At 35.2% G+C, this 16,347-nt stretch overlaps 1 protein-coding gene across 2 annotated transcripts in view; it reads right to left on the bottom strand.

The window, feature by feature from the left end:
- Positions 1-16,347, bottom strand: part of VCAN (versican) — a 104,239-nt gene that overhangs the window by 43,855 nt on the left and 44,037 nt on the right. The window contains exon 8 of one of the 2 annotated variants that reach the window (XM_025047872.1): positions 13,497-16,316. The exons of the other annotated variant lie outside the window; for it this stretch is intronic. Coding sequence (XP_024903640.1) covers positions 13,497-16,316 — 2,820 coding nt within the window. The remainder of the gene's footprint in view (positions 1-13,496; positions 16,317-16,347) is intronic. 2 annotated transcript variants of the gene reach the window in all.

Below are 16,347 nucleotides of genomic sequence, written 5' to 3'. Positions count from 1 at the left end.
GAGAGAGAAGACACTAGGTTGTCATTGTGTCAAATGTCAACATGCCAAAGGAACTGACACGTCATGATGTTCACCTAAATATTTTATAAAAAAAATGAATAATTTAAAAATAAAATGTTTTTCCAGAAAAGAAAGAACTTTAATTGAGAATCAACTTATATAATAATTTCATTGGCTATCACTTTTATTTAGTCTACTCAATTTCATTAAATAAAAACCCTGGAATTCACTTTATATCTTCTAATTTTAGCTCCAATGAACAAAGTATAACATTCTTTGTGTCCATTTTCCACTTGGATAAGGAGCTCTAACATTTCTTATTACTCATAAATCCATGAGGACTTCCCTTAGCACTTTAGACCATCATATTAGACTATTTCACCAAATGATTCAATTGTTAGGTACAGTATTCCATTTTCTCATCAAAATAAATATCACAGTATTTCAATCACAGCAATACAACCATAGCAGAGAAATGGCCTTTGCAAATACTTCAGACACAGATTGGCTTCATACTGGTGTTTGCACACAAAATTTAATTCACTACCACAATCATGCATGTCATCCAATTTTATTATCTCCTCAAAGGCCAATTTATTGCACAAAATTTACTGAGCATCTATTATGTATCTGACTGTATAGCAGACACCTGCCTACCAACTTTATGGAGACCTAAGACCTCCAAGGGTATCTTCCAAGTCTCTCCCTCTCTCTTGCTCTTTCTTACTGTCTCAGGAACAAATGCTCTTGCCAACAGGTTAGAGAAATGGCCTTACTAAACTCTTTTCTCCTTATTTTAAAAGGAAACATTTTGAGTTTACACATTGCCAATGTACCAATCATTACATTTAAAATATAATTCATTTTCCACCTGCTTTCCAAGTATCTGATCTCACTAGCCTTCAGAATAGTAGAAAACAGAGAATCGTTTTAAACAGCATTATCTTAATTAATTAAGCTCACCTTTGTTTAATCAGTTGTTGAAATAATTTCATCCCCCTTCTTTCTTATCACCACACTGTTATCAGACAGTTGCAAAAGCTATAATTATTGCAAACTAAAAAAGTGTCTTTGTAGGGTGAGGCAGGGGATGGGGTGGGGGTGGGGGCACCTGTATTATGGTGAAAACAGATATCTGATTCCAAAATCATGATCTGCTCTATTTTGTACTAACGGTGCAACCTGATGGAATAATTAATGTTTCCACCTCTTGGATGAACGAGTCCTTATAAAACACTGCTCTATTTTAGAATTTTATTCTAAGGCTAATATAACTTTTATTTGGATTTCAAGAGTCAAACCACAGAACTCTACGCAGTGTATGTATAATCTTTTCTATGTTTATATGAATGTATTTTAACAGCTTGACTTGAATATACTGGTACCATAGTTAATAGATTTTTTTTAGTGGCATTTCACACAAAGCTTTATTGCCAGCTGACCTCAAATTATTCACCAAGTATTTTTAAGTACTTCATGGCAGAGTTTTGTAGACATAGCACAAGTCTTCCAGTCATACTGTTAGCAGACACAAAACAGTTGCTAAGATGCATAGGCAGCTGGCTCAAGTTCATGTTCTCTTTACGGAATTTTACAATTTAAGTTTAAGAGCTTTTAATTAAATGTAAGCATTTACCAATCTACTCAGCAGAATTATGTTAGTATCATATTTCTTTATTAAAATGGATTTTATTTTAATGAGCAACAAAAAAGATTTTGTTTCCTTATTTTAAAAATACAATAAACAGAATTTAAGTAGAGAAAACTTGAAGTTATTTAAGATGTTTAGGTTTTCTAATAGATAGCTGTAGATTCAATAATTAGTGAGAAACAAATGCTTCAATTTTATTCATCTTTGATATGTTCTTACTTAAAATAAAATGCTAACTGACACCTTATGAAGCAAAGAAAACTGTCTAATGTGAATTTCAAACAGATTATCTCATCCTAAATTCCTCGACATTTTCAAAATTTGAGATATTAAAAATGATGCCAACTAAGGACGTTAAAAAAAAAATTGACATTAGTAATTAGGATATAAATGCCTTCCCCAAATCTTGTCCAATAGTTTTGTAGTCTTAATTACCTTAATAATTGAAAATCATGATACTTACATCAGTACTCAATCTCCCTAGAAATGAGAGAGATTGAACTAAAGGTTGGGAGATCAATATTGGATTCAGTGACCCATCTCTCTCTATTAGCTCTGCTAGCTGAGGTTCATTTGGTGCACCACCCAAGCATGTTATCTTAAACTGACAGTCCCCTCTTGCTGATCAAGAAGCTCAATATTTCTCAATTCATGAATTTTACACCCAGAGAGAGTAATATATATGTATAGACAGTGTAAGTGTTTCTGATGACCTCACTTTTATGAGGCAGACATGTTATGAGGATGATAAATGGGAATCATCTCTTTTCCCAACTTCAGATAATCCTCTAATAATGCTATTCTGTGAAGGGGAAAGATATAGTCAGCTGGTCTAAGTGTGCTTAAGAAGAGATCATTGAGAGTGGGCTCCTCTTGCTTATAGAATAGGCCCAAAGGACTTCATAACCTCCAATTTTTAAAGAGTAAAAGCTTTGTGGAAGAGCATAATCAGTACTTTTGGGACTTTCAAACATTTCTGAACAATAAGATACAGAGCTAAATGAAAGAGAAGTAAGCCAGGTTATTTGGTTTCCAAACATTTCTTTAAAAGTAGAACAAATAAACAAAAACCAACCATAGGGCACTACTTCTATTGTCTTTTTCACTCTAGTTTTCTAACATTGTCAAAAGCCTATTTAGATACATGAGAGAGAGAGAGAGAGAGAGAGAGATGATAGATGACCTTATAACTTAACGCCGGAAAAATGCTTTGATCAGATTTATAGATTTAAAAAATTTAAATGCTTTGACTAAAGTAAAACAAATGCCTCTTCAAATTGTAGCTATTAAGCTAAAGTATACCAAACACCATTTTATTTTTAATTACACCACTTCTTTCTTCAAAAGTCAGTAATAGTTTCTGATTAACTCTTCAAAAGAATATTCAAACAACCCCACATTTACCCTTTTTTTTTTTTTTTCCCAGTTCTCTGTTGTCATTCTTTGCTTCTCTGCACTGGAGACCAGCAGCTTTAGGTCACTATCTCGATATCCTCATTCTCATCTCAGACTTCTGCTCAAGAAGAACCATCCTGCCTCCAATTTGGAATGCTTTATAAATTCTCCTTTGAACTTCACCTATACATTTATGAATGATCCAGCTGAAGCCCTCAGTTCTCTAACATATCTTCTCTAAAATGCCTCAGCCCAAGCTGGTTGTATCTTATGCTATAGGATTTATGTCATATTGTTTCTTACTTATAAATTCCCTAGTTGTTTTATATTTTTATTTCACTACCTTACTAAGTTCTATATTTCATAATTAATGGGAAGGGATCCTTTAAACACAATGTTCTTCATACTCTGGCTACTTAGCCCTTCTTTTGGGAATTTAGTTAAAAGAATGTCTACAGTTATCATCAAGAATGAAAAAGTTTACATTCTACTACTTTGATACTTCCTTTGAAAGATTTGCATTTTAGACTGAAGAAATTGTTCTTTGGCTGCAATAACAGCTCAAATTCTGAGATAAAACTGAAGTACCATACAGATAACTCAAATACTAAAGACTCTTATGGTTATAAAAATCCAGGTAATCTAAATGTGCAGGTGCAGTCTCAATATTTTTTTAATCATTCATTTTCTTTTCAAATCTAGCATTCCATACAGGCTTATATATTAAGGCAGTAATCACTGGTATTTTCAAATGTAAATGTGTAATGAACAAACTCGTTTTGGCAGTATAGCCAAAAGAATCCTTAAACCATAAGCATACATATTTCCTTTAACTTTTCATGTTGATAGAGAAAAGGTAACATGGATGTATACAGCCAAGTTAAGTATGCAGTTCTGAGTAATTCGAAATATATTCTCCATCCTTCAGTATCTCTTCTGAGTCAATTATTCCGGAAACTTTTAAAAAACATATGTTTCAATTATATTTAATTCTATTTTCTTCCTCACTGATGTTGTTTAACATTTGTGACAAAAGTTACACTTCCTAAAGTGTGATCAGAGACCTCCATTTCACTCAAGGGAGATGGAATCAGACATAATTTTTTCCTCTTGGAAACTGGTAAAGTACAGCTTAAACTGTCAGAGGCTTGAAGCAGCCCTTTCCCCAAGCATGTCTGTATTTCAGCCAGTTGTCTGCAGGTCCTTTAATTTACTAGGAGTGTTCAGCCCTCTCTGTGCTTCCAAATCACATGGGCTGCATTAAAAAATACAGCTACTACTAATAAAAATTAAATAAATGAAGCAAATTTAAGAGAAGAACCCAACAAAAAATACAAATGCCTGAGCCAACCACTAAAAGTTCAGATTCAAGCTGTCTGATGGGGGATGGGGTAGGGGTTTTGTTGTTGCTGTTGTTGTTGTTGTTGTTGCTGTTGTTGTTGTTGTTGTTTGGAGGCTCCCTGGTGATTCTAAGATACAGCCAGGGTTGAGAAGCAGTGCGAACAATATTTACGCACTGTGATTTCCTGGTGTTTTTCAAACGTTAGCATGGAATCACGTCATGGTTGGTTAGCTGGCTGTTTGGTGCCTGGTTGGTGAAGCTCTGGGCCCTCCCAGGTAAACAGGTTGGTTGATTCTGAGACTTTACCTGCTAAAGATCCTTCTTATATTAACTTACTTCATATTACTGCTATTTTTCTTTTTACTAAAGCAAGCAATTTCCTTTATTATATACTCTTTTGCTTACTAATTATTTCGAGTTGCCTTCCCAACTAAGCTATAGATTACAGTATTTTTTTTTTCCCAGACAGAGTAGCTTGACTGATTGATTTTGTTTCAACAAACCTCTAAAATATTTCCTGGGGGTGAGTGTGAAGAGATTGATAGAGAATGGTTTATCTTCAGATAGTAAAAGGGCTCCCCTAAAGAGCAGAGCAAGGTAAGATTGCAACATAGTGAAAAATAATATTTATACTATATTCTATTATACTCTACAGAAGTATACATTATATTTACTTTTCCCTTTCTCAACTTAGAAAAAACCAAAACTTTCAGAAACCCAGTATACACATCATATGGCCAAAACAACTAAATTACTCTGTGAAAAACCAGGAATACTGTGGTACAAAGCCAAAAGACGAAGTCATTAGAAGCCAGTCAAGGTGGAGCTTACTGACTGCACATGTGCAAAAGCAAGTCTAGGTATAATACTATGACAAAATATGTAAATTTTTCATAGACATAGATGTTAAACTATAATTAAACTTTTCCTCTCATCCCAGAGACTTTTTTTTCCAGTTTAAAAATTTATTTAGACTTTAATTTATGGAGAAACATTTTATATTTTATACATTATCATGGTAATTCTAGCAAATATTTAGAATATTCACTATAATTTATTTTCCTCCAAAGAATCAAATTACTCTATTTAAGAATAATGATAGCCTTCCTGCTAATCGATAGGTATTTCCCTCCAGATTCATACTTAAAAGTCTAAACACTGGTATATCTCTCTAAGGAATACCAATTTTTAATGCTATAAAGTACGTTCTCAGTTGTCCACATGATGCCCTAAGGGCGAAAGAATATTTTACATTTGCTTTCTTTACATTTACATAGCTTCAATAATGTTGTAAAAAAATGGAAAGTACTTTTATACAAATGAAAAAAATATATACTACAGTTTTTACCAAAACATATCACCATCCCTACTGCCCCCAAGTGGGGCCATTCTTGAAATCATTGTCAATGAAGCCACTGAATTACCAACTCTTCTTTTTATACCTGACAAACTAGCTTCACTGAGGTGTAATGTTTTGTAAACTGATAAAAATAGGCAATGCCTTCTTTAAAACATAGAATTCTCAGCTTTATCTCATTAAAATGAAATCTAAGAGAACATTTTTCTTTTCCATTATTCCTATTGCTCCTCTCGCCATTAACGTCTCTCCCCTTGGCTACTCTCTCCCCCATACCCCAAAGTACTGAACACTGTCTGGGCTCGCGAATATTTTTTATTCATTGCACAAATGAATGATCTAAGAGGTATTAATAAAGAATGTAATCCCTGTGTAGAGAACTGGGAGGGTGAGGGTGGGGGAGGGGTTCTTGACAACAACAAAAGACAGCAGAAAATGACCATGTAGCCTGTGAATATGCAAGAAGAGGTTAGGCCTAATATCTGGAAAAATTTATAAAGAATTTAGAAAAAACTCTTTTTCTCTGGGGAGGGGGGGAATGGGGGAATTGGTAGTAATCAAAATCATAAATCAAATTTTCACACATGAAAGAGCAGAAAGCTAATGAATCCTGCATGTAGGTACTGTAGAATCAATACTGTATTTGAATGTTAAATAAGGGCTGCAGCTGCTTCTGATCTGTACCCAAAATGGCATTACCCCTCGAAAAATACAATCCATAGAGGATTAAAATTTTAACAAGCACTTGCAGTCAAGCAGATACTATAAGTAAAATTATATATGGCTCCCCATGGTATAAATCATCTTGAATTTTAAGATAATTCGATTTTTACCTGTTTAGTACAAAATAATTTAAATTTCCCTATAGTTAGAAGTTCAGAATAAAATAATTCCTAAAGCTGAGAGGGGATTAATTTATACTAAGTTGTTCCCATGTGCCAGGCACTGTGCTCGGTTATTTGTTGTCATGGAGTATTAAATGTGTGACATGTCTATCAGAGAGAATGGCAAGCCCTTAAAGAGATCTCTTTCTCCTTTAAGCAATTTGGTGAGTTTGTGGTATTATTATATATTTTTAATGTTATAACAACTGAGGCCTATCGAGAATAAGGAGTTTATTCAAGGTCAAACAGATCACAAATAACAAGTTTGACAATGATCTGTTTCCAAAGGCTCTTTCCACTACATCAACCACCTCTTCTGTATCCTATGGAGCAAATCGACTACCTATCCATTTCATTTAGAATATCACACAGAGTGTGCTTCAAAAATCAAGTTCTAGTGTAGAAACCAGTGCATGGTAATTATTTGATTATTTGTTGAATAAGTGAGAAAAATAGATTCGTATATTATATGTATAGGAGTGTATACATATATGTGTGTTTATGTATATATGTGTATGAACATACACATACGTATACATGTGATCGTCTTTCTTGTTTCATAATCCTTGTGATTTGGAAAAAGAGTATGGATCAAAGTTTAGAAAACATTATTCTTTCTACACCATAATAGCTATGACATCCATTGTACTGGCAAAAAAACAAAAACAAAAAAAAAAAACTGACAAAGAAATCAAGAAATTCTTGGGTCTCCATTGCAGATAAGCAAAAGAGAGACTGATTCTTGATTCTCCAACTTATAGCATCTCCTTCTATAATACTACTGATTCAAAGTTCACTTGAATCAAGATATCATAAACTTATAAATCATCTTTTAGAGTATGCTGCCCACTCTTTACAAAGTCGTTTTATTTAACTCTACCACTGTGTGACTGTGAACCATGACACTTCATGGGACTACATCTTGAAAAGCTAAATGTACTTAACCTACAGAAGATGCTATCTTTATCAAAAAGTACGAATCACTGAAGAACAGAAAAGCAGTGTGAGAACACTCCCTCCTGAAGAAGTTGGCTGAATACGTTTGATTTCTAGAAACCTGCATAAGTTTCCTGGTGAATCCTAAGAAGGTATTCATCTCTGAAGCAGGCCATACCCTCTCTGTCATTCAATAAAATGCCTGGTTATACTTGGGCCTCCTTAGCTTAACTTTTGCCCTTAAGTTGGGAAGCACTAACCTAAAAACTTGTCCCCGTTCATTTGTTTTGGTCTACCCTCCAACAAGGACCAATTTAAGTCTTCTTTCTCATGAAATCTTTGCTGACTTCCCTGCTGTCATTGATTCCTTCCTTTACTGACCTCATCTACCATTCACAGCTAGTATCACATTACTTTGTGTGTAATTATATGTTTCTATTCTGCAATTATATTTGATCGTATTGATATTGGTTCTCCAAAATGCATTTAAAGTCCTTGGGAGCAGGGTCCATGGTTTATGTTTATTTTGTGCCCTTTTAATATCTGTAGCTTTACTTGAAGATAATCTTTGATTGACTGAATTCTGCTGGAAGACAATGTGAGCCTTTCTCTCAAGGTCACTGCCAATGGTAGCTAAGTGGTATTTGTCTTTAGATAACCTGCCCCCTGCCCACAGCAGTTTTGATAATAATAAGTTGTAATTGCAAATGTCATTTTCAGAAGAAAAATAGGTATATATGTTCATGTTAGGAAGAGGATAACAAAGTTCCTTTTGGCTATCTACGGAACATGTCTTTAATTATTGAACCTCAACCTGTGAAGAAAACAATTTCAATTTCTTAAATGAATAAAACATTCATAGAGCATTTTAAAATTTGAGATTATATGTAAGTCATATGTGCATGTTTGTGTTATATATACAAAAGATTTTATGTAGAAGGGCTTTTTAAAAAGGTAAACTTTGGTCTGTAGTGCATTGTTAAGCACATTAATAATTTAAAAATATTAAGGCCAGTTCTTTTCTTTATTCCGTGGAAATGAAGGGAAGATAGACAGTCTCTTCCTGTTTCATTATTTGAATAACAGAAGAGAAACTTGATCCTTTTCTAGACTTAGGGACGGCCAAGAAGGGTGGTGGGGAAGCCAACCTAATGCTCTGCAAAAAAATGTGCTTCTCTGGCAGGGAGCCACAGCTGGAGCTCAGCGAAGGGAACCACTCAAGTGTGCAAGCACCAGCCCCATCAACTTTCTGGCATGTGCTCCAAAATTTTGCAGAAAGGAAGCAGCCCACAAACAGGGCTACCGATTTCAGCATGCTGTTCTCTTGCTATGGCAGGTCTCTGAATAGCATGCACAGTACCCCACAGTAGCAGCAAACTAAACCTAAGTCGTCTACTCTTAACAATTCAATAGAATGCCAATGAGAAGCCAGTTTTTCCAGAGTCTATGCTCTTTCAGGAATTGATGACAGGTCAGCACCTGAGCCAGTAGGGGGTCATCACTCCTGTGAGTTCATCAGGCGAGAGAATCGCCTCACTGCAAAAATGCTCCAAGGAGTGCCAAGACTGTTACACTCAGTGCCAGCAGTGTTAGACCCAGTGTGCCGCCGTTTGCTTATCTGCAATACTTTCCCTAGTTGTCTCACAAATTTTCTCTAAGGTTGAAACATGCTAATATATGTAAAACGTGCTGCACATACATGTGATATTCTGAAATGTAACTGGATATTATCTTAATTACACAAGGCATCAATATGGTTGAAGCTAGATTTGCTTAATTTGCTTTATTCAGCATTATACAAAATTATTCAAAGATAAATGTTAATAAATGTGTATCATTATAGTGAAAGTATTGATAATCAGACCAATTTAAAAAATGTTTTTACTTTATAAAAAGCAATATACTCAAGAATGAGTAATTGTTTCTGCTTTGAGTTATCTAGATAATATCATTATCTTTCTAGCTGTTCTGAGGTACCGTTACATTAGAAACTACCACAGGGCATAAGGGGGAGGTTTCAAAGAAGTAGGGCTCCTGTCTCCCCTCTCAAACATTAACCAGAACAGCCACTGTTATCTACTCAAAATATGAAGGTCCCGAATAAGACTTTGAAAGAGTCTGATTTTATAATAAAAAACATGAAAGTATTTTTCCACAGAATAAATTCTATAAGGATCAAAAATATGCGATTAAAAATTATATGGAACTATCTTGTACAAACATTACCTTTTAAAAAAATGACTGTACAATCAAATATTGGCATATGCCCAGAAAGCTCCTGTTTTCACAGCCAATGTTCTTTCTTCTTTACCTCTCCTCGACACTATCATATTTATAAAATAAGTCTTTAGCTTTATGTACATTTCTTGAATATACAAACAAAAGTGAGGATGGAATTAATCACATGAGGGTTATTTCTGAATGATGTAAGCAATAAGGTACCATAATTTTCAATAAGGAAACCGAGCAAAATAAATTCTAATTTAGAGGCCAAAATAATCTCACTCAACATCGCACTTGTCTTTAATATCATTACATTAATAATTTTATAAATATCTTAATATTTATATCATTTTAATTTAATATTGGCTATATGCTTGCCTTACACTCAGATTTAGATAGATATAAATTATAAAAGAACACTTGACAAGACAAATAACATTAAGCTGGCCTGAAAAATAGTGTGTAGTATTTATGAACTTGTTTTTTAAAAAACGAATAAGCCACTTATTTTAAGGTTAAAACTATAACCATTTACACAATTATGTTTGCGTATTTCCAAATTATTATTTTATTTAAAGATACCGTGTATCAGTTTTTTAAAAAATTCAGTTTTGCCACACTAACCTGTGACATTTCAGATGATTCAGAGAAAAGATATTCTTTTTTAAAAAAAAAAGAAACCCAGAATTGAAGAAACTCTTTATATACCTTTAAATCCTATAGACTTCATGCATGTTCACAAAGAAAACCTTTTAATAATTTTTCAAAATGCAGGTGTGCAAATTACTCCTGAAATAGACAGGAGTCATGTTTTCAGTATACCCTGAACCACTGTTAAACACACCCCATAGCATTTTTCAGCTCATAAAACTTTTATGAGCTGAAAAGTTCCTTCAGATTTTTTTAACTGCTAACTATAGTTACCCTCTAGCAACAGCACCCTAAGTTACTATTAAGATCCATTTAAGTAAATATAACATAAACGTGTTCTGAGTAGCATGTTTTGTTTCATAGCAGTAAAAAAGAAAAAAAGAAAAAAAATCAAGATTTATATAACTTGCTGAGTGCAGCAAAAAAATTATGAATGCCTTGGTTTAGTGTAGCATGGGTGGTATTTTTGCTTACTTGTATATTCAGTATGTGTAGAGGTCAATTCTATGTTTGTGCTTAAATTTATACAAGTTCATACATGTACCAAGGATTTTCCAGTCTGGAAAAATGTGCCTTGATACATAAAAAGGTTGGTTTTTCAGGCATAGATGTATTTTTTTTATTAATGTACACCTGCCTTAGAACTCATTAATTTAACAGCTGCTGTAGAGTTTTCCCTTGCTAAAGTTCAAAATGCTTGAAAAACTAAATTTCTTATAGGAAACAAATAAAATAAGTAAAAGTAAGCAGTTGGATCTGAGCAAACCTCACTGTTTTGTTAAGATAAATATTATGCTTTTAGTCATAAGGAGAATGGCTCATATAAAGCAAAAGAAAATGATAGACAGGAGAGAGAGAGAAGAATGGAGAGAAAGCTAGACAGATACAGGCTCCCCCTCCCCACCCCACCCCCACACACACACTGGAATCCTGTCCTGAAGGAGCTAGCGAAGTATGCCCTGTCCACAGAGTTTTCTGACCTATTGTTATCAATGCTGATTAAAAGTTAGTTCAAAGACAAATCATGGTCTCATATTTTAAAAGTGGAAGAAAGAAGGGGAAACACCTAGTCATGTCTCGCAAATTCAGCTGAATTAAGTTCACAACTCAAATTATAAATATGCACCTTTGTATAAATGGTTTCTGGGTTAGGTTACTAAGACCCTCCATTCTGAGTAACCATTTATAAACTTAGTTGGGCCCCCCACCGCCCCGCCCTCCGCAATCACTGCCAGCTCTTTCAGGGAGATCAAGTTTCACTTTCCCATTTTGTAATTTGATAAATCTAACCTTAACACACAGTTTACCATTTAGAAGAGTTTTTAAATGCAGAACACTTTTTACTGTTTTCTAGATCACTTGATTCAATTTAGTATCTATACTAACGAAAGAATAAATTCAGAAAAACTGCTGCATAGTTATTCACTCAAATAACATTTTAATTCTCAAATTAAGTGTGAGTAGTAATTCCTTTTTGCTTCTCTTCACTTCTTGCTTTTTATAGTAGTACCTTCTTGTCACTCTTCCAACCCTACTAACGGCAACCCTCATTCCCACTGCTTGGCAACTCATCTTTCTCCAACTCCAGTTCCAAGAGGCAGAAAAGGAATGGAAGAGAGAGGAAATATGTTATGGTCTCTGAGAAACAGGAAAATAATGCTCCAATCCTGGCCTCTTTCAATTGTATGGGAAAGTGAAAATTAACTTCAATATTCTGGGAATGTGTTACCATCTCTGCTACTCACTTCTTCCACAAGAGCTTTTACACTGAGAAAATTCTGGGTAGTTGAAGCCGAAGTTTCCACCTACAGTATTGCAAGGCAACTAACTTGACAACAGAGTCACCTGTTTGTTCCCAACAGGTACAATCCTGAGCACTCAAATGAGGATAACATCACTCTTAAGAAAAATGATTTCCTGAGGGAAATATCCCAAAAGTAAAAGAGAAAACCAGCTAAAAAATTCTTCTAGCCCAACTTCTCAGAACCATGTCTAGAAAAAAATGAGTATTTATTCATTTAATTCACATATCAAAACTAGCATATAGCAACTTAACAAAAATCAATTATCTGAACTTCTAAATTGGAAAGAGACAAACCTGAATTGATCTATTGAACTGTATGAGTTATATATTCTTAACTCAGCTTACCAAAATTAAAAAGAGGGTGCGGTCTGACTTTTAGGAAGGAATAGTTATATTTGATAATGAAAATTTCAACTATTAATCTTAAAAAAGAAAACAGCTTTTAAGCATTTTGCCAGAAAAATAAAATATTCGTGCAAAATAAAAGACATTGCAAATATTCCTAGAGATAAAACAATTAGATCATAAAATAAATAACATTATAGCCTGGCTTTAGGGAACAGACATAATGCTAACATATCCGCCTTCTGAAATTATATTTGATACAATGAATTATGGAATTTCCCAAAACTGAGCTAGACTGTATTTGTTCTAAATATTTAAAGCCTCGTTAAAATACCCCAAAACAACAGCTCAAATACACATTGAACTTGCATGAAAATAACGTTTAAATGACAGACCTATTACCCACCATTAGTCATATAATAAACCTGCAAATTCCTGGAAGAGAAAAAAACAAAATAAACCTTTAGATCTCTGTCAAGCCTAGGAATATGAAATACAGTTTAGCTGTCCACAATGTAAGTACTGAAGGTTAATAGTTAAAGACCAATGGAATGTTAACACAGTCTAGTACTACACTTGAGTAGTAATGCATGGAAAGACATTGAAATTAAAACATTTTGTTGTGCATGTTCTGAAGTGATGTAATGTGATGATTTGGTTATATTAGATGACAAAGCAGGGCTTTTATGACTTTTAAAATAAAATCGTATCTAACATTCTTCCAAATTGTTTAACACATTCTTCCAATTCTTGTACAAATATTGACGCTAAAACACAGAATTTTTTCACACTCCAGTTATCTTCTAATGGCAGCATTTGGCATGTTGATTTTTTTTTTTTTCCAAAAGTAATTTTCAAGATAAAATGCTGATTGCCTTGGCTGGTATGTCTAGAAAGCAAAGACTTACCTGTCTTGTTTTCTCTGACCTCAATAATAAAAATATTTATGTCAGAGTAGGATTTGGTCCCCGTCGGGGGTTCTGGAGTAGAAAATGGCTGAGGTCTGAAGGCCTCTTTGCCTTTCACAGTGGGTGGTCTTGTTGGCTGTGTAGCAGAAGGAGTACTTGAAGTTGTGAAATACTCTCTATCAATATCGGTTTCTGTTTCCTTGGCTACAATATCAACAGTAGTGGGAGGAACATGAGATGTTGATTCTGCAATGATTACCATGTCACTGGTTGTTTCTTCACCAGGTTCCCTGTCAAGGAAAGGCAGTTTCTCAGTGGATGCTGAGGATGTCTTGAATGATGAAATTGTGTGAAGTCTGTCAACTTCCCTTGGACTGGTACCTTCTCTTTCATATTTTTGTGTGGGCCCTGGACTTAAAGATACTTTCGGCCCCGTGCGTGGTGTTAGTGTTACCACTTCATCTGTTTTTGCTTTGGGCTCAGTGACAACAGCAGGTGGATAAAACATACTGGGCTCAATTTTTCCATTTGGAGTTGTTCCTAAAACTGGGACTCTCTCAGAATCTGTCACCAATTGGTCTTCTGAGATAGTATATGCCGACCGATCACTTTCTTGTTCATCCAAAGGTGGTGTTGCCTCCTTGGCTGTGCCAGCTGTAGAACTGAGAGCAGGGACTGGTTTCTCTGGAGTCTGTTCTTCCCAAGGGAATTCTTCTTGAGTTGTAATTCTTCCCGGTGTAATTTCTTTTGTTGTTCTTACAGTTTCAGGAGAAATAGTTGCTTCAAGGTGAGTCCGACCAATGACATGTATGTCTTGAGAGGGTTCACTTAGAACTTCACCTTGTGATGGGATGGAAGATACCGACACTCCCCATTCTGTCTTGGGAATTATAGAAAGAGAAATGGTATGGAAAGTGTTTACATAAGTAGTAGGCTCTTGGGTGCTACTATAATTGACAAATGCAGATCCTTCCACATCTGAAGTGTGTGTAAATTGGGAGACAGTAGATACGGGCTTAGAGACATCCATATCTTCTTCATCTAAAGCACTTCCTTCTATGGTTGCATGAATGACTTGACCTGTTGTGCTTGTGATAGGTAGAACTCTTTCTTCAGTTGTAGAATCTCTCAAAGTTGACTTTTCTGCAATGCCAATTGATGTAGTTGGCTGAAATCTAATTGTGAATTTCTCATGGTCTGTTGTGTCTTCCTCAGTAAACTTCTCTAATGGCTTTTGAGTACTATCTGGGATAAGACTAAATTCATCTCCTTCATCTTCAGTGAAACTTGGTATTTCTTTATCCTTTCTACTCACTCCTACAGTGGTGAGTAAGGCAGTGGGCAGTTTTGGAGAGCCTGAATGTTCTGTGGACGTGAATGGCTTTGCAGTTGTATTATCTTCATCCCATGGCCATTTTGATACAGTGACTACCTCCACATTTAAAGTGCTATGGGTGAAATGCACGGTTGTAATATCCTCATCATCCTTTGTGATATCTTGATAGCCATCTCTTTCTAATCCAACTGGAGTTGTAAAGTCGTCCTCCACATCTCTTGCCTTTGTTGGCACCATGCTTAGTTTTGTTGTTGTCACTGCTGGGGATTCAAAAGATTTGGTTATCTCCACTGAAGATTCGGTAAGATGAATTTGCTCTGAGGAAGCTGTAGAGAACTTCATTCCAGAGAAGACTTCTTCCTCGATTTTTTCTGTAAATGGATCTTTTGTGATCTTTTCCCGTATTTCATTATTAGTATAAGTATCTGTTCTCATCTCTGGTCTTAGTGTTTCTGTTCTTTCTCTTCCTTGTGTCCTTTCCGTTTGTGAGGAGGGATAAATCATTGTGGATATTCCCTTGACTAATCTTTCATCACCAGAATAAGGAAACGACTCTACTTCCGTATGATGCTGTGATGGGAAAGATGTGGTGGATACATATTGGCCAAAAAAATCTTCAGTTTTCCTACCATTAGTTTGTTTTTCTTCCGAGCTGTCCATGGATGATCCGTCATTGTCAGGCACAGTTACAGGTGAGACAGTTGTCGATACTGAGACTGATTCTACATCATCTAGTTGAGTATGGGTAGTGTCTTCTGAAGTCTTTGACACTGTAATGATTTCAGGTATTTGGCTAAAGACCAAGGTGCTCTGACCAGATCTAACTGTAAGTGTTCTGTCTTCACTATCATCTTCTCCCATGGTGAATTCATAGCGGGTTGTAGTCACCAATTCAGAAATTGTGCTTACTGTCTTCTTTTCAGTTTTAGATTCCAGGGTCATTGTTGTAGATACAAATGGTGTTTCAGTTACAGAGAATTCCTTAGAAGGACTATGCTTTGAGATTTCCATAGATGTTACCAAGGGACCTACTTCTATTTGTTCAATTTGCATAATTGATTCTTGTGTTTGTGTATCTTCCATGACGCCACCCTGTGAATCAGTAGTATGATGGGAGATGACAGCTGTACTTTGGGGCACTTCCTCCTGAATTTCAGATATATCTGGCTTTCCAAGTTGTCCTGAAACAGAAGGTGAGTAATAGTCCATAGCCCAAGGCTTCTTGGTACTCCTAGCAAGTGTGGGTGATTCAGTGGCTAATCTGTGTGTGACAGCTTGAGACTGAACTGTGGATTTCTGTTCAAAATTGATTATATTTCTCACAGAAGGGAACTTTGTTGTAATAACAGGTAAGTCAGTGATTACAGGGATGATTGGTGTAGTTCTGTCAGGTACCATTTGCAGTTCTTTGGATAAACTGTCTGATGCAGTTTCTGCAAGGATATTCGGCTCGATGGTTGTAGCCTCTGATATATTCTGTTTAGCTAGAAAAATAATTTCAAAGAGTGGATTAGA

The sequence above is a fragment of the Pteropus alecto genome, unplaced genomic scaffold (assembly GCF_000325575.1).
Source record: "Pteropus alecto unplaced genomic scaffold, ASM32557v1 scaffold20, whole genome shotgun sequence".
Classification (NCBI taxonomy): domain Eukaryota; kingdom Metazoa; phylum Chordata; class Mammalia; order Chiroptera; family Pteropodidae; genus Pteropus; species Pteropus alecto.
The sequence above is the reverse complement of the archived record's forward strand: the minus strand, read 5'-3'. Positions and strand labels throughout refer to the sequence as shown.